General features: G+C 42.8%; 1 protein-coding gene across 4 annotated transcripts in view; it reads right to left on the bottom strand.

Annotated features, from left to right (window-relative positions):
• Window positions 1-728: 728 nt before the first annotated feature.
• Senp1 (SUMO specific peptidase 1) overlaps window positions 729-18,192 on the bottom strand; it is a 56,879-nt gene continuing 39,415 nt past the window's right edge. For all 4 annotated transcript variants that reach the window (XM_028789346.1, XM_028789347.1, XM_028789344.1 and 1 more), the window contains 6 exons: window positions 17,237-17,368; window positions 8,880-9,083; window positions 8,058-8,137; window positions 6,585-6,669; window positions 5,984-6,079; window positions 729-3,759 (listed from right to left, as the gene is read on the bottom strand). In XM_028789346.1, the coding sequence (XP_028645179.1) occupies window positions 3,697-3,759; window positions 5,984-6,079; window positions 6,585-6,669; window positions 8,058-8,137; window positions 8,880-9,083; window positions 17,237-17,368 (660 nt within the window). In that variant the 3' untranslated portion in view covers window positions 729-3,696. The remainder of the gene's footprint in view (window positions 3,760-5,983; window positions 6,080-6,584; window positions 6,670-8,057; window positions 8,138-8,879; window positions 9,084-17,236; window positions 17,369-18,192) is intronic.

Here is an 18,192-nt window from a genome sequence, read left to right as displayed (position 1 = left end):
TGGGGTATAGCCTGAGAGCTCCAAATGGCAACATGCCGAGGAAGGTGTTTCTGTTAAAGGCCAAGAGGAGGCATGTTTGAGATCAGAACGAATGCTCTGGGCCTATGTTTGGAAGTTATGAAAAATAATCAATTTTCACACCACTATTCTTAAGAAATGTTTCAGAGAATGAGCCCTGCCTTGTTCTTTATAGACTAGAATACAGATGCTGGCACTCTTGGCTAGAAGAGCAGTACCAACCCAGTCTCCTGGACTTGGCAGTTCCATGTTTTGGGCCCCCCCCCCAACACCCCAGCACCATGAGAAAGGCAGATGACAAGACAAACAGGGAAGTTAGGTCATTCTGTCATTAGGACTACAGATGGTGTGACTAGGGAGAGCTCTAAATCAGATTTGGGTGCACACACCTAGTGGGTCCTTACAAAAGGACTAGACTGACTGTGCCTGAGGAGAACGGAGCCTGTGCTCTTGGGCACCGCCTCCCATGTTGGCTCTGTCAAGGATAAGGCAGCCTGTAGCACTCATCAAGTGTCAGCAATTGTTCCTCAGCGCAGACAGAAGCCCAGCCTACATCTAGGCATGCAGGATTTAGCAAGGCTCTCATGTAGCCTTAATTCTACAACCATGGCAGTGCTGGTGCTGACCCTCAACATTAACTTAAGGCATCTTACTCCACCTAGCATCGGGCATGCAGGTAGAATAAGGAAAACAACAAACAAACAATAAAATGTTAGTCATTCTTTACTCTGACCTTCTTTCAGAGCTTGGAGGATGGCACAGAAAGATCAGAGGTTAAGATCAAACACAAAGCAGCTCTCTAGTGAACCCTTCTTCTCTCTCCATCCAGAGTGATTGATCGTACCATGGGTGTATAAAACCAGGTGGTGTGATGGGCAGGCTGTGAGATGGGGTGGGTGGGAACGTCCTGCTGGGTCATCTGCTGTCCCCTTGGATCACTAAACGCTAAAGCAGTGCTGAGGGCAGTCTAAAGAGTGGGAGGAAGTACTCCTCACACAGAAGAGTGAACTGACAGCGAGTCTCTAGGTTGTCTATGGAAAAGTACCACGCTGAACCCTACACAGGACTCTTGGGAGTCACAGTGAGTCTCAAGTGATCAACCGGATGTAGCCAGTTTCCATGTATCATGGCATACATTCTCAAAAGAGCAGAAGCAGCCTCTTTTTCTCTGTGCACACTCCAGGATGACTGCTGGGTTGTGGATTTTTGTTGAAGAGTATGCAACTGCCATGTAATGCTTCTCATCCTTCAACTATTCTCTTTACAGGGAGATGGCTATCAGCATGGAACACAGGGAAAGGGACAGAGAAGGAAAACAACAGGCATATTCTGCTTAAAGCCGGTCAAACAGGATACTAGTAGCATACCCTTGGCAATGAAATACACAAGCAGCTTCAGTCTTGGTCCTCAAAGGCCTCTCTTGAACTGAGGACATTTCCAGACACTTGTCCTGCTCCTGTTATCTGGCTAAGAAGGGCCGACTATAAAGTCTATACCTGGTTCCCATTAAGCCGCCTGTCACACTCTGACTTATTCCTGTTACCCCTGGATGGACAGCAGTCTTAGGTTCAGTAGCTTTTAACTGGTACACTTAAACTGCATTGGAGAAAGGGAGCTAGCTTCAGACTGGCTCAAAAATTCTATATCTTTTACAAAGTGCTTTTGTCGCATGTCTCATATTCTGCTATTCATGGCCAAAAATATTGGTTGCTTTGGTCCATACAAAAAGTCTCTGAGGAAGAAAAACAGATATTATCTAAAGAAACAAACAATAAACACAGAAAACCATCTTGTGATGAGCCCCAGATAATAGTGAGAAGAGTCTGAGAAGCTTGTCTTTAAGTAGTCCAAACTGCCACTGTGTAAGCTGTCACTTAAATACAGTAAGTACCAAGAATCAGACAACATTCTCCAGTCCTGGGCTGAGTCTGCATGCCAGTTTTCTAAGAGAGAACGTAAAAGGGCCCAGCAACTCATATATAGAAAGCTATTTATTTCCTATGGAAAATCAAGAGAAAAGAAAGGGAGGAAGAGTGAGGAAGGAGAAGCAGCTAGAGAAAGAAACACCAATGTACAGAGGGCCCTCGTCCCCCAACATGCAGGGCGGGAGGGAGCAAGAGGGGCACAGGCTGCTGGAGTGGAGACAGTAACATTCATTTAACAATGGAGTAGTAAAAAAAATAGCTGTTGTTGTTTTCAAATTGTAACTTGTGGTAAAACATAGAAAAATGTACTAAACACGCTTGGTATAAAACAGAGTAAAATGTTCCAATAAGCCCAAGGAGAGAGAGCACAGTGCTGGCAGGGCCGGGGCACGGGAGCGGGGGGAAGACTGCATAGAAAACTACTGGTCACCATACAGAAAGTAGAAAACGTCCCTGTTGTGGAACTTAAGTACAAAACGACACTGGCACTGCAAAGTCACCTCCCCACCTCCCCTCAGGAGCTCTGCGAGAGTGGCAGAGGGGCTGAACGACAGAAGAGCGAGCAGTTTAAAAACCTCCGGCTCATCAGTCGAAGCTCCCCACTGTCCCCCGTCCCCCAGCCATTTACCTAGATAACCTTGATAACCTTTTACTCCTACACCAGACTCTTCCAGGTCTCAAAATACTCTTAGGATATCTACAAACGCCCGATACACAGGGCTTGCTGGGATCGATGTGTGCTGGAATTTCAAAGATGAAAATAAACCTACAGACTAAATGGTGAGCACATTCAGTCTTTTTTTTTCTTTTAAAAGCATATCCTTGTGAAATATATATTTCACATTGTGTGTGTATATGTATGTATATATATACACACATATAGGTATATGTGTATATAAAATTCTCTGTGGTTAGAAACATATTTAAACTAACTAGCCACAGACCACCTAGACCTGTATTCATCCAACTCTGGTACGTGACGCTAACCGCTGAGTCCTTCTCCCTGGTCAGAAGAGGGCAGCAGTGAAGCTGGGCCCGGCTGCTGCACTCGAGACCTCTGGCTGGATCCTCCCACAGCATGTGTGTGCACGCACATGCAACCCTGCTCGTGAGGAAAGGACTGCTTGAGACTTTACGGTCTGCCAGGGCTTGTGCAGTGTGCTCAGGATGGGACGACTGTACCAGTGAGGAAACAGCTTTGAGGAGAAGCAGCTGGTTTCATGGAGGATACATAAATAGGACAGTTCTGGAGGAGGGGACTTAAGCTTGTGCCTCAGAGTCCAGTTTACAGTTCCTTTCCTGACTCTGCATCTTGGGGATCATGTGTGTGACGACGTGCTGGTGGTTTTATCCCTACCTGCTGCCCATGCCCTTCCCTACTTCTCGGTAAGGCCTAGCAACAAGAATTTATATGAAACCAAGATTCTTCCCGAGTTTTCCTTGGACTCCTAATGAGGGACTCAGTGAGGCTGGAGCCCTTGGAAAACAAGATAGCAGAGCTGAAGTGAAAAGCAGTCTCTCTCTTCAGGAGGGATGTCCCTCACCCCTTTCACAGCACCAAAGTTTCTTTGCAAAAATAGTATCTGAGATACAAAAGGAAAGGCAGATGTGCTTGTGAATGCATCTTGCCTGGTCTGGTCCAGGATCAAGGGCTGTACAAGAACAGGGGGTTAGGAGCAGCTGTTTCCAAGGTCTCTGGCTGTCGATGGCAAAGGCTGGTCCCCCACACACTCAGTGTCTGCTGAGACAGTCTTCACAAGAGCTTCCGGTGGAGGATCTCCCAGACCATCCGCTTCCGGAAATATGGCATGTGTTGCTGTAGGGACACAGACAGACCTTAAGTTTTCAATTACCAGACTTGGTGATGTCTCTGAGCTTTCAAACTGCTTGCTCATCTTTGGTCACACTGCCTTTTCTTTCACTGCCTCTTTCTACTACAATTTTCATTCTATGCCCTTAACAAGTTGTAGTAGATACCATCTCGAATCTCCAGGCCAGTCCCAAGTGACTCCAAGAATTTTGAGAATGGTTTCTATCATGTTTACAAAGAGATTAAGGCCAAAAAATGAAAAGTACTTTATTGGAGAAGTAGTAAGAGAACTTCAAATGATGTCTCAGTTTGGTCTAAATCTCAGCATCTTAATTTTTACTATTTATCCTTGGCTAGCCTGAAACTCTTTGTAAACCGAGATTCCCTCTAACTCACAGAGACAGGCCTGCTTCTGAGTGCTAGTATTAAAGTGATGTGTGCCACCACACCTAGTTTTTTCAAGGGTTTTCTTAAACTCTGGGCTGTGACCCCACATGGGCATCTGAATTTGTTTTTTTAAAAAGGGCTATTTATTTAATGTATATGAGTGCTCTGTTTTCATGCACACCAAGAAAAGGAATCAGATTCCATTATAGACGGTCGTGAGCCACCATGTGGCTGTTGGGAATTGAACTCAGGACTTCTGGAGGAGCAGCCAGTGGGCCATCTCTCCAACCCAGGCATCTGAATTTGTAACTGAATATGGCACTCTGAAAAATCCGAGAACAGTAAAAGGTTTTTGAACACACCACTCCAGAAATTAACACAGGCTCAAACGTATAATGAATCCAAGGTGCATGACTTCGCTGAAGGCCTGACTCAGTATACAAAGCATACTTCACACTGTGTGACACACAGAACGCCAGTTGATGCTGCTACAAACACCCCTGTTCAGATTTTAGACCACTGTACATTATGAACGGCAGCCTTTCTACTTATACATAACACTTTCTGCTTTGACAGAAACAAAACAGTTTAATTATGAAAACCAGAATTTTAGTACCTTTCTACCATCACTCCTCAGCATGTGACATTAAACTGGCCTACCTATGATGATGTAAGTTTTGTCCTTGGGACTCATGGTAGAAAGAGAAGCAATTCCTATAACTGTCTTCTGACCTCCACATGGATGGATTCCTATCCTACACTACTGGGCACCAACACTCTCAGCATTGCTGACTGTGAAACCAAACTGTCAGCCAGTCTGGAGGACAATGAGGATGTGCTACATCCTGTAACATTACAGCGTCAGCCAAACTCAAGTCTCCTTGCAAAACCAAAACCATCTATTTCATTTGTGTACAAACTCGCTTTTGTCTTTAACCAACTGTAAAATTACATGTATACCAGAGAACAGTTTTAAAGTAATTTCTTTGTGTTATTATCAGTATATGTCTCACTATCTATTTAATATATGTATATATCTAGGGCAATGAGGGCAAGGTAAAAACTTTTTGGATGAAGACAAATGGTAAGTTTTATTCCTTTTTAAAGACTCCTTCCTTTTTTTCTGTACGAATGCTTTCCTTGCATGTATGTCAGAGTTCCATGTGCATTCCATGGTATCTGTGGAAGCCAGAAGAGGGTGGTGGATCTCCTAAAAGTCTAGTTATCCACGGCTGTATAGGCCATGTGGGTGCTAGGAATTGAACCCAGTCCTCTGCAAGAGCAGCAAGTGCTCTTAAACCACTGAGCATCTTTCAAACCTCAGCAAGAGGAAAACGTTTAAGAAGCTCTGGTTCAGACAAAATCTAGACAGGACACTGATTCCAACAGAAGCAAAAGAGGAAAACATATCAGGATAAGCTGTAATTTGAAGTCTCAATCCTCTTGGGTTCAGGATGATATCTAGAAAAATGACCAACTAACTGCTGAGATAAAACTGACCAGTGGCATTGACAAAGGGGACACAGAAGGGAGTGTACAACAAAGTACATGAGGAGATTTACTTAGGTCTATTCCAAAACCTAAATGCTAAATTGAGGGGACCTGAAGAAGGCCTCCTCTGGTTCCAGTTTTGCGTTTCCTATAAGGTTAGAAGTAGGTGGAGGAGATGGACAGACAATATAGCTTTCTTCTTAACCCAAGACTCAGTCACTAACATATGTGACAATGGTGACCTGGGGTGTGGACCAACATGGTCTCCTTCTGTGTAGTGTATGAGACTCAGCCTGAAGTATGTAAAGGTCCGGGCAGAGGCTCCACAGCACAGGCAGAAGGCCCACCTCACCTGTGTGAAGTTGATTGGTCTGTCTTTGGTAATACAGTCAGCGTATTTGCAAGCAAACATCCCACAGTCACTTCCATTCATCTGCTGTGGGATTTCCTAAAAGACCAATAACACGATATTTTTGCAAACATCTTTATCAATTTTACACCATTTCCCTAAATTCTCAACATATGACTTTGGGTTTCCTATTTAAGACAATAAAGAAAAGTCTGAGGAGGAGGGTGGTTTAAAAAATGTGGCACTTTAGTCCCACCTTTGTGTTTTAATTTCATACTGATCAGGCAGAGGACTATCTCAGGTTTTCATGGCACCCAAGGGTATTGAAACTGGTCCTTCTGTTCAGCATCAAATAGTCAACAAGTATTTTTCAAAGGAGTAAAAATCTCAGCAGAACAGCTCAGCATTTAGAAAACAGTTTTACACAAGAAACACATCATGAGCTTCCCCACAAATAATTCATTTTCCTTGAGAAACCTGAGAAAGCTGAAGTCAGGCTAGACTCTAAGTTAGAAATTCCATGGGAATCAGGCAGCAACTAAAACCCTCTCCACCTCACACACCCCAGATCTAAAGATTTCTATGACATCAAGGTGAAACATACCTGGCTTTTCTTGCTGAAGAGCTGCCAGCCATTGGTGTCAAACTCCTTCCTTTTCTTGTCAACACTTTCTTGTTTTAGGTATTGCCTAAAGACATCAGAAGAGACCCAGGTGAGCTGTGTGCAGCTGGACGGCAGCTGCCACTCAGAGAATGGGGCTGGCACTCCTCAGAAGACAACCCTTAACACTTCCACAAGCAGCCCATTCTGCCAACCTGCCAGGAGCGACAGGACCTCTGCTTCTGATATTCCTGATAGGTTATATTCTTTCTAAAGTCACAGCTAGGTAGGAACTAATCTTCCTAAGGAACATTTAAAAACATTTTTTTCTTGATTTGTATGGTCCTTTCCTTTTCGAGTTATCAACCTAATGGATAACTTTTTATTAAATTATATATATATATATAATTTAAAATGTCTCAAGCAGTATCAGGGTATGTATTTTAATATTTGTAGGGTAGGATCTTTTTGTAAAAGTTCAACCCAAACCAACAATTTAACAAGTACAAATTCACACCAGGCAGTGGTGGCACACGCCTTAAACCCCAGCCCTTGGGAGGGAGGTAGATCTCTTGAGTTTGAGGCAGGCCTAGTCTACTACAGGAAGAGTTCCAGGACAGCCAGAGCTACAAAGAGAAAACCTGTCTCAAAAACACAAACAAAACAGTACAAATTCACACAGACGACTCCTGCTCAATTTTCATGTATATGTGTTGTGGTGTGCATGTGTGTGATGTGTGCATATGTTGACACACTCGTGGGCATGAGTGTGTGTACTGTGTGCATTTGGAGGTCTGAGGTCAGCACCAGGAGTTAACCTTGGTCACTACTCAACCTTACTCATTTCAGCAGGGTCTCTCAATCAAATTCAGAGCTCACTGATACTACTAGTCTTGCTAGCCAGTTTGCTCTGGGGATCTTTGTCGCTACCTCCCAAGGCTGGAGTTAAGTGGGAACCATGCACACACATAGCATTTATGTGAGCCCTAGAGGTCCAGACTGTGGTTCTTGTGCTTGTGCAGCAAGCCCTTTAGCCTCTGAGCCTCTCCCTAGCCAAGAGCACGCTTCTGAAGTAGTAGATGTTCACTTTTTAGGAACTTACTCCCCCTTGCCATGTATTAGTTGCAGAGCAAAGAACAGGTGTTTTACAGAGAAGCAAATGATGAGTAAGAGATTTGCATTCTGATTTCCAGGTGAATTACTGAGTAGTAAGACCACAGCAAAGTCACCTCTGAGGGACTTTTTCATCTAAAATTTCAAAAAGCTGAATTAAATGAGTTCTGCTGACTGTATTTCTATGTATATAACTACTCTATATTTCAGTGTGCCAAGACAGTAATTACCCTCATTAATACATATTGTAGTATTTAAAATATGCATTTATACTTCCTGTCTCTGAAGGCCTCAGATAATGTGTCTGACTGCTGGAGAGACAGGAAGCAATGACCATTTCTTCTGTCCTCAGTGTGCACTTACAAGAGGATCCTGCAGGCCTCATTGTTTATTCCTCCCATAGAATCATAGTAGGTGACACTCTTCTTCCGGAAGTCTACAACCTGGAACAAGACAAAACAGTGAAGACACTAACGTATCATCAGCTTCTCCTCCCTTGGCCCTGGACCTTTCCCTAGACTTTCTGTGAAGTTGTGAGCAGTCTGGTGAATGGTTTGCATTATATTATACTGAAGAACAAGTAGATCATGCATGTAGAGCGGTGCTGGGGGATGATCAATTAGTGCCTATTCACTGTCCTAACATCTTTTTCTGCATGTCTGTTTCTCCATGATCATGATTCAAAGACTCATGATACATGATTCAAAGAAAATTAACTATAAGATCATTTCCACAGTTTAAGAAAGATGGTGATAAGATTCTGGGTTTGTCTTTACCTTACTTCCTTTCTGGATTGATATCTTTTAAATGTAATTCAAAAACAGAATACCCAATAACTCTTATTAACATTAAACGGATGCATCCATGCTTCCAGAGCTAAATCCCCACATGCTCAAGGCAAGTCACAGATAGGTAGGAAGTAGCATCTGTAGCTGGAGCTGTGGCATCACAAACATGCTTGTTCCTTTGTCTCAGCTGAGGCAGCTGGATGAGCTGTAACTTCCAAATCTCAGCATCTCCTACTCTAAATAGGAAATTCATTGGTTTACCTGATTGTTAGCCAAGTCATCACTATTAAATTCTACCTTTATTATAACCAAGCAAAGATATAGAACAAATGACCCTCTATGTTGGCAAATGTAGATTTTTTCTTTTCATGTCATCAGAAATAAAGGAGTTACTCACAGCTAGACACCAGTGCACACCCAAGTGAATGGGCACCAGAAGAATGTCAACAGAAAACACATCCACTTTCTTTGTCCAACGTTTCACTGCCTGATAACCAGCTGTTTTTAGCTTAGTGAAGAAGAAGGTATTAAATGCATGCACACTTGGAAACCCTTTCTCTTTACTGCGCTCCATTAGCATGTTCATGTAGAAATTGATGACCTGCAGGAAGACATTACACATTAGAACAGTCCAAACAGTAGCACAGCAGGGAAGAGCAGCTGGTCCACTGAGTAATTAGTATGTCATGAACATGTTTATTATGCATTGGATGGCAACCAACTCAATGCTTCAACAGATAATTTTAAAATATCCAGTTTTTCCTTAATATAAAGATTTTATTAATCATACTTCTTAAGTATCACACAACTAAGTTAATTAACTACTGGAAACCAGGACAGATAAGCAGATGCTATCCAGACTAGAAGAAAACAGGAGGGGAAGAGAAAGATGAGGGTCAGAGGTGGAGAGGAGGAGTCCAGTGGGAGCTAGTTGAGTGTTTCTGCTGAGCAAGTGGGTCCTGGGCTCAGGTCTTCTTCTCCCTCTGCCCTTTTCTCCTTTCTCTCCCTCCCTGACATTTTCCATCTCCTTCCTTCTCACTGTCTGTGTTGAGACAGGGCCTCACTCTGTAGCAGACTGTCCTAAACTCACTATAAGGCCCAAGCTAGCCTCAAACCTGTGGTACATCTCCTATTTGAGACCTGAGTGCTGGAATTAAAGACTTCAAATGTCACACAGTCTGTACAAAGAGAAAAATACACCTCCACATCTGAAGCCTTATCAGCCATATGCAGTGGCAAACTGCTTAGGTTTCACGCAGATCTAAGTGACCAGAAACCCATGAGGAAAAATGTCTTCAATAGCAGGGCAGTCTCACTTAGGAACCTAAGAGTCAAATCATAAGCATGAAGAATTTAGTTGTTCAGCTTTCTCATCTGTTAACTGCATTACTTCTTTAGTATCAAGTCTGAGTATGATAAATTAAAATGTTTAGTAGAAGAGTTGCAGGATTCTTTATCAACAAAGCAATGTCTTCTATACCAGTAACTATGCTGTCTGTGGTTCCTTTAGGTCCAGAGTCCTGGTCCTAAAGCTTAAAAGTTATTAGGCCAAAAATTACAGCATACTTACTTTATGGGGATAGCTAGGGCCAAGCCAGTGTCTGTCAACTGAAAGGAATGAATGGACTAACTGAACTACAGCTTGGAAATATGACTATGAAAACAGGCACATTTTTCAGAATGTTTTTTGAGGAATGAGAAAATGCCCTTGTCCTTTGACAAATATTTACACATCAGGATGTCAGAGCAGTGAGCCACAGTGTCCACAGCAGGGAATCCTGCCAGGAATACAGCCAAGCATGGTCTAGACTAGAGAAGGGGCCCATAGATGCAGATGCAAAGGCAGCTTCCGGGAAGCCGAGCTAAGAGCTCTAAGGTGATGGAGCCAGGTCTGAAGACACTGGTCTTTCTGCTGCAGCTCTGATTACTGTACAGTAGTTCTGAAGCAGCAGAGGTCTGTGGCTAACTGGTTCTTAGTTGTTTTAAATAACGAAAAGGAATCAAGGTACAATAAAACGGCATGTTTTCAAATCTAAGTGTTCAGTTTAACTGAAAGGAATGGATAAGTTTCCTCTCAGAGAAGTGGGCAGAATCTACTTAGTCTACTATGTCATCATGTTATATTTATATTATATATTATAAATATATTATAGTTACATATTCAGTGTATCCAACAGTACAGTATATAGGCAGATAAGCACACAGTCAACCTTCTCACAGGGGCAGGTAGGCTATATACTTTAGCAAGCAATAAGGACTAAAGAGAAAGTCGAGAGAACACGGGCAGAGAGAGCTGGCTAGTGAAGCACAGAAGCCACGCAGGGATTCCTCTCCCAGGTGTCTAACAGAGTCATTTCTTCTGGAATCATTAGCTTGAAGTTTAAAAAGACGGGGAAGGGTTGACATGTTATACAGAAGTATTCTAGTTTTCAGAAGGAAAAAGTTCTAAAAACTAAACAAGTTTTTACATAGTCAGGTTTTTCCTCACTCCTGGAAAGTACCAACTACACAAGACTGCTGGACTGAGGAGAACAGAGAATCTTTTTTCATTCTTGTGTCCCCCGCTCCATCCAAGGTTCTCCTTATGGGGAGGGAAATGGCTTCTGCCCATTAGCCACTAGCCAGCTCTATGGCATGATAGCTCCTTTCCGTTTTCCCTTTCCCAGCAGAGGGCATTTGGTGACCTTGACATCCCCTTCCATTAGCTGACAATTTGCAATCTGATATCCAGGCTGAGTTTAGATGCAAGTCTTTCTCCTCAAGTGAAGAAAACTGCCATGGTTCAGCAAGACATGGTCATGCTCAAAATAAGCTACAAAGAGAACCCTATGTGTCATCCCACAGAGGCGGCTTGGGATGGAGGACAGAGAAATGAGAGACGGGATCACAGTGTTCAAGATGAAAGGGAAGCAGCGATGCCACAGCAGTTGCTTGTATTTTATAAAAACAAAGGTCCCTTCCTTCTCCACTGGTAAGAGCTCTCTCTGACACACAAGATTCTCTTAGCCCAGCAGGTCTTAGATCTCCAAAGGGGTTAGAAATAAGGGGTTAAAAGTTCACCAGCTCAGGGTCTTGCTGTCTGTCTTGCCACTAAAGCCATCTGACAAGCACTGTAGGTAAGTCCACCTGTCACTTTTCTGGTGGGAACTGCTGCCTGTGGCTGCTGGTGCCTAAGAAACTGCCTTCCTATTCCCTGAAGAGCCCTGGCCATCAAGCGTCTGCTTGTCTGTGCAGCCTTGTTTGAGGATGGGAAAGTTGTTTATAATGTCTTTGTTTCTTTTATATTCTATTTCATGAGTTGCCAGCCTGAAGCTGGAAAGAAGCTTCTCTTTAGAGAAAAATTCTACAGTGTTTTGTTTTTTAAATTAAAAAATATATATATCTATTTACCTACACACATGGGTGTTTTGCCTGAATGTAAGTCTGTGTAGCACTTGCATGTGGATCCCCCTGACATTGGAGTTATAGACCATTTTAAGCTGCCATGTGAATACTGAGAAGCAAACCTGGGTCTTCTGCAAGAGCATCCAGTGGTCTTAAACACTGAGGCATCTCTTTAGCCCCAGAAAATCCTACAGTGTTTTTAAACTAAAACTGGGGAGAGATGAGGAGTTTTTTTTCCTCCGTGAATGTTTCCATGATGACATAAATGGTCATTGGTACCTGTATCTTTTTTTTTTTTCCTTGCTCAATAAACCAGACAAATCTAGATGTATCCTATTCCCTAGGAATAACGTGTTGAGATTTAACTCTGCAGCTCTCCCATGGCTACTCTGAACCACAATGCTTGTCTTAGGAAGGAAAGTCCCAGCAGTCTTGCGCATGCTAATACTCCTGAGCAGACTCTGAGACAAAGCAATAACAAAATAGCAGCAACGTGACGATTATGCTCAGAAATCACCTTATCAAGATAAAAATACAGCTTTGCTACTGTACACACAATTTTGTTTTCTTATGTGTAAATTCAAGAATACCCAGAATTACTGCTAATATATTTTAAGAAGGACTGGCAGGCAACATCTACATTTACGAGGAAGAATTACTATTTTCCATATGACCTTGCATAGGATCCTGGCTAATCATAGGGGAGTTTGGGGAACACTGCAGATAATGTGGAAGGAAGCATGATGTCATCCTGGAAACATCAGCTTCGCTGCTACGGTTCCGCTCACAGGGATACATCCCACCTGGCAGGGCCATCACATCCACTTATCCCATTGTCTTCTGCTTCTTAGTCTTTTTCCCTCTGACACAGATGATTTCCTCCCTATAAAGAACTACCTATTTCCAGTGTTAAGTTTTGGGGGCTGTTTCCTCTCTACCAAGAATTACTAGGATTCATCTATTGGAGAGAATAACCAGCTATGACCATTTTTAACCCCGCCCCCATTTCCATTATTTTGTGTGTGTGGTACTGAGGATCAAACCCAGAGCCTTGTGCTTGGAAGGCAGGAGCTCTACCACTGAGTAAAATTATGCTCGGACTTCCACTAAATACTATCTCTATAGGTCGGATTTTGTGACTAAACAGTATGAGCTCTGGCTCTAAATCTAATTCTGCTATAAACCCACTGAGCACAGTGCTTCCTTATAGCTAGCTGTACGTTTCTACTTTCCCACAGCCAATCAAGTAGCAATATTGTCTCTATTTACAAGGCTACTGCAATGCTGGAAAGCCAAAGTGCATCTTCCTCTTTGGAGAAGAAGCTCCCAGCTGGTGGTTAGCCTGGGTAGCTGGCTGTGTACTGTCTGTTATGGATGCACTACTTCAATTCCTCCTTCACAACCTCTTCTCACATTTGCTGAGACTGCCCCCATGACCTTTCCTTCCCAGGTGAAGTTACAAATTCCATATTCCAATATTCCAGTATTTACTTGGAAAACAACTGGTAATAATTAACATGAGTTTGCAAAGTATCCCTCCCAACTCCCCCAAAAAGGGGCAGCCGTATCTTCTGCCCAGTGCCCAGTTCCCCCATGGAACTGGTCATTAGTAATGCGTGGAGCCTAGGTTCCTGGAGGCCGCGTGAGCAGAGAAGGCTGCAGCCACAGTGCCTCTTCACCCCGGGTGCACCTGTCCTATCCTATCAGCGTCGGGAGAGACAGTGCTCAAGTCTCTGCAGATGCATAGCTTTGTGCCTTCCTCCTTCCAGCTCCACCAGCTGGACTGCACATGCTTTCAATGTGTTATTCAAGTGTATATTTACTTGGGCTTTGAGGTTTTACTCTATTACTATGAAATTGCTATCACTGCTAACAGTCCTCACTCCAGAATAAATGTATACTATTGACAGACTCACCTTCTTAGGTCAGTGTTTGCATGGCACAACTTTTCCCGCCCTTCAGCTTGTGAACCCATCTGTACCCCTACATTCAGAATGGGATCCTGTATGGCGGTCATGTGGCTCACTACAAAGCACACGGCTGACACGCACAGTCCAAGGTCAGTCCCCAGCAGTGCAGTGAAGGATGCTCTTACAGACAGGTTTCTTTTCCAATCTGACCACCTCTACTCAGTGCTTGTTCTCACTCACACCTATCCAATATGGCAGCAACTAGCCCAGGGTAGGCTCCTGGGCAGTGATTATGGACTACAAACCAAAAATGACATATTTTGGATATAACTGGGTTAAAGAAAACATGTTACATATAATGTATTTAGTTCTTTTTCTTTTCTTTTGTCTGGTGCTGGAGGGCAAAGCCAGGGCTTCAGGCATGCCAGCCAAGCTCTGTGCCCACTGAACTACACCCCAGCCCATTCTAAAAACGATACTATTATTCAGTGTAAAGTAAGACACGTGGCTCACAGTGTATTTCTACCACACAGGGCTAGTCTAGAGCACCCTGACTGTATATTGGTGTGGCTGAGTTAAATCTACTACTGCATGCGTCTTTATGTTTGCACTATTTCTTCTTCTTATCTTTCCCCATCTTATGGATCGTTTACTTCCTTTTCTTCTGAGATTGCAGCTGCACTAGGCTCCTGACCACATCCTAGAACTTGCAGATGGTCTGGTCGTCTTTCACCTCCTGCTCATCTCCATATCCGCAATCTCACTGTTCTCGGGGACCACTGGGGGACTGCCTTCACGCAATGTAAGAAAACTGTTTAGATATTTTTATGTTTAGATATTGACATGTTTTGCTTAGACCCAAAACTAGTTTTATCTGTACAAATTCCTAAATTACTTCCATGTATTTCTAAATTTATTTAATGATCTATAAAGCAGTGTTCAGGGGCTGGACAGTTGGCTCAGCAATTAAGAGCACTGACTACTGTTCCAGAGGACCTACAGAGGCTCAGTTCCCAGCACCTACACAGTGGCTTTCAAGAGTCTGTAATCCAGTCTCAGGGAATCCAGAACCCTCTTCTGGTCTCTGTGGGTACCACACAGGGAAAATGTAGCATAATGGCTTTATATGTATGCCATATACAGGATTTTTACATTTTATTTATTTTTATTAGTACACTTATTTATATGTTATATATGTATGGACATAGTTGCACCATAGCGGACATGAGTGGAAGTCACAGAACTATTAGATGTTGTTTCTCTCCTACTGTGTGGGTCTCGGGAACCAAACACAGCTCATCAGCCTTGGCAGCAAACACTACCTGCTTGGCCATCCTGCTGGTCCTGGATTTTCTTTCTTTTCTTTTTTTTCCTTCTTCCCTTCCTCCTCTTCCTTTGGACTACTGGAGATTTTACATTCTTTTTTTTTTTTTTTTTTTGGTTTTTCGAGATAGGGTCTCTCTGTGTAGTCCTGGCTGTCCTGGAACTCACTCTGTAGACCAGGCTGGCCTCGAACTCAGAAGTCCGCCTGCCTCTGCCTCCCAAGTGCTGGGATTAGAGGCGTGCGCCACCACCGCCCGGCAAGATTTTTACATACTTTAAAAACTAAATCTGATTATTTTTCATTTCCTGTACTAGTTTGTCAATAGTAAGAATAATTTGTGTTACTTTATTTTACAGAGAATTTTAACATGTCCTATAATACTGGCAGGACACACAAAACAAAAACGGGTACTTACAAGAGTATTTTAGGAAAGAATAGAATTTAAAAATGCATGAGTATTTGCAAAAAACTGAATATTCATAATTGATGAAAAAGAATTAAGTATTTTGTAAATTAAACATCACAATTTAAGTATCTATGATAGTTCATCCAATGTTGGCTATTTAAGCTTAAAAAGTATGATATTCTAAAATTAGTGCTTCTTATTGGTTCTCATTATCATCTTGAAGATGTGACTTACTGTGTAAGCACTCCCTCTAGCACGTGAGGTAGGGGTGATAAGGAGGCAGGAATCTTGCCTCCCCAGCATCCACTCTAATCACGGAATTCCCACTAACTGCATGCGTGAGTCTATCTCGCCTCTGATGGGCTGCAGGAAAAGAAAGTCTGTCCTGATGAATGCTGCCTCTGTAAGGAATCTCTGAGGTAACTGCTGCAGTGAAGGGCAAGAATTCAGCTTATGTCTGACTCACTGCTGCCCCCTAGGTTTTGCAGAAGTTATAACAAACAGGCTATAATCCTTTTGGAATAACTGACTCTTCAGCAGTGACAGGAAAAGAAAAATGGTAAATGATCACACGTCAAAAACAACATATAAGCTGGGCAGTGGTGGCACACGCCTTTAATCCCAGCACTTGGGAGGCAGAGGCAGGAGGATTTCTGAGTTCGAGGCCAGCCTGGTCTACAGAGTGAGTTCCAGGACAGCCAGGGCTACACAGAGAAACCCTGTCTCGAAAAAACCAAAAACAACAACAACAAAAACCCACAACATATAAGAGGACACTTTTGATTATTATTATTTTTGTTTCCCTCTTTAATTTGGCGAGCTCTTCTCTACTATCATTTAATCCAGCGCTCATCCATCCCCCAAGGAGCCAAAAGATGTGAGTGAGGTTTCTAATAGAGACATCAAATCACGTGCTGCTTCTTATCATTCTAAGTAAAAAAATAGTACACACCGTTTGTCTTATAAACCAGCCAGTTCTACTGACAATGGAGCAGTTCAGCTGGTCCAGAGGAAACCAACGTCTTGGGCCTAGGATGGTCGTAAGTTCCGTCCATCTAGGCCCATAACAGACGAGTTTAGTAAGACTCTGAGGCAGCGCTCACAGTACACACCAGTGCGCAGGCCTGCTATCATTAGCTCTAGGAGCCTGGGAGTTTCTTAATCTTCTATGCTTTGTCTTTTGATGTTCAACTTGTCATATGCACACAATAAATAAAGGAATAATAAATCTTCTTAAGTGAAACAGCTTTTTAAAGGTTTAGGATGAGGACAGATCAATTTAAAGATCATGGCATAATTAATATGTTAAATTGAAATTGGGAGGTGAAGACATTCCCCCTTGCTACATATCAACTACACAAAAACAATTCAATTTTTTTGGTGTCAGCTTTAAAAATACCACAAACAAACAAACATTACTTCAGAAAGCTTATCACACACAATATTAGTAACTCGAGGCAAGCAGATGAGGAGACATGATCCCCTCAGGCAGCAGCACACTCAGACAGGAACTCTGCTCAGAGAGGCCAACTGTAGAGCAGGAGCGTGAGCATGGTGAAAGCCCATGTGAGGATGGGGGCACACACAGCACGGGAGGGACCGCTGCTGCCCGCCTTTGTTCACACAGAGCCTCTAAGAACCACATTTGCAGAAAGAGTGAGACCATGCCTTCATGTAGCGTTCACACTGTATCTGCGGACTGTTTGCATACGAAGTAAGGGCAAGCTTACCTCGTCATTGAGCCAGTTCAGATGGTTTAGAGTCTGAATGTCTTTGCGTGTAATGGTCAAGCGGAATGCCTCACTGAGGACTTCATCCTGGTTACCATTACGAAATACATTCTTTATTTCTTTCTCCATTTCCTAAGAAAACAAAAGACCAAACATAATGGTTTCAGAAAAAAACTGGTTCCTCACCAGTCCCCAGGCTGTGTTCACCACGAGTCACCTGCCTACCAGCTTCCTGCTGTCAGCGTACTTGTACCCACCATTCCGTCTCTCTTCCGGTGGTGTCTTCCAGGTCACTTCCCACCCACCGCGCCCTCCTCCCTTTTCTTTCACACAACATTCAGACCCTTGTTTTTGTATCACTTCCTGAAGACTAATACAACCTTTGCTCCAATCTTCCCAACTTCTTAAAAGGTTTATGTTTTGTTTCTCAAGAAACAAAGGCTACAAAACGCACCATGGAGTAAAGGCAGCATCTGATAGTCACATGCTCTATGCACAGACAGTATTGTTTTACTTTTGAAGATATAAAAATGGAACTTAGTATAGCTAAGAGAAGTCTGTGCTGCTCACTGGCTACACAGCAGCTGGCAACTGGATCCAGGACCAAGGCCTGTGCACATGAAGGCAGCATTCTCGCACCAAGCTGCACCCAGGTCCAGTAACATTTTGAAAGGGGTATAAATTAAGGAACAGATTTTAAAACATACATAGATTGCTAAGTATTTTCCAAAATTTTCATAATGGATTACTATTGCTTAAAAGGAAACATTATAAAAACAAAGTATATATAAAAAAGTCATAATGAAATCCATTCATTTATATGCTCATTAAAAAATAAGACAAAACAAAAACAACAACAAAAAAGAAATAGTACTTCTCAGCTCACAATTTGCTATCAAATTATCTCCTATGTCAGCATATAGGAAATGGCGGGCTCAATTCCCCTGACTACAATC

This window comes from Grammomys surdaster, unplaced genomic scaffold, assembly GCF_004785775.1.
Source record: "Grammomys surdaster isolate TR1022 unplaced genomic scaffold, NIH_TR_1.0 125818, whole genome shotgun sequence".
Taxonomy (NCBI): Eukaryota; Metazoa; Chordata; class Mammalia; order Rodentia; family Muridae; genus Grammomys; species Grammomys surdaster.
The sequence above is the reverse complement of the archived record's forward strand: the minus strand, read 5'-3'. Positions and strand labels throughout refer to the sequence as shown.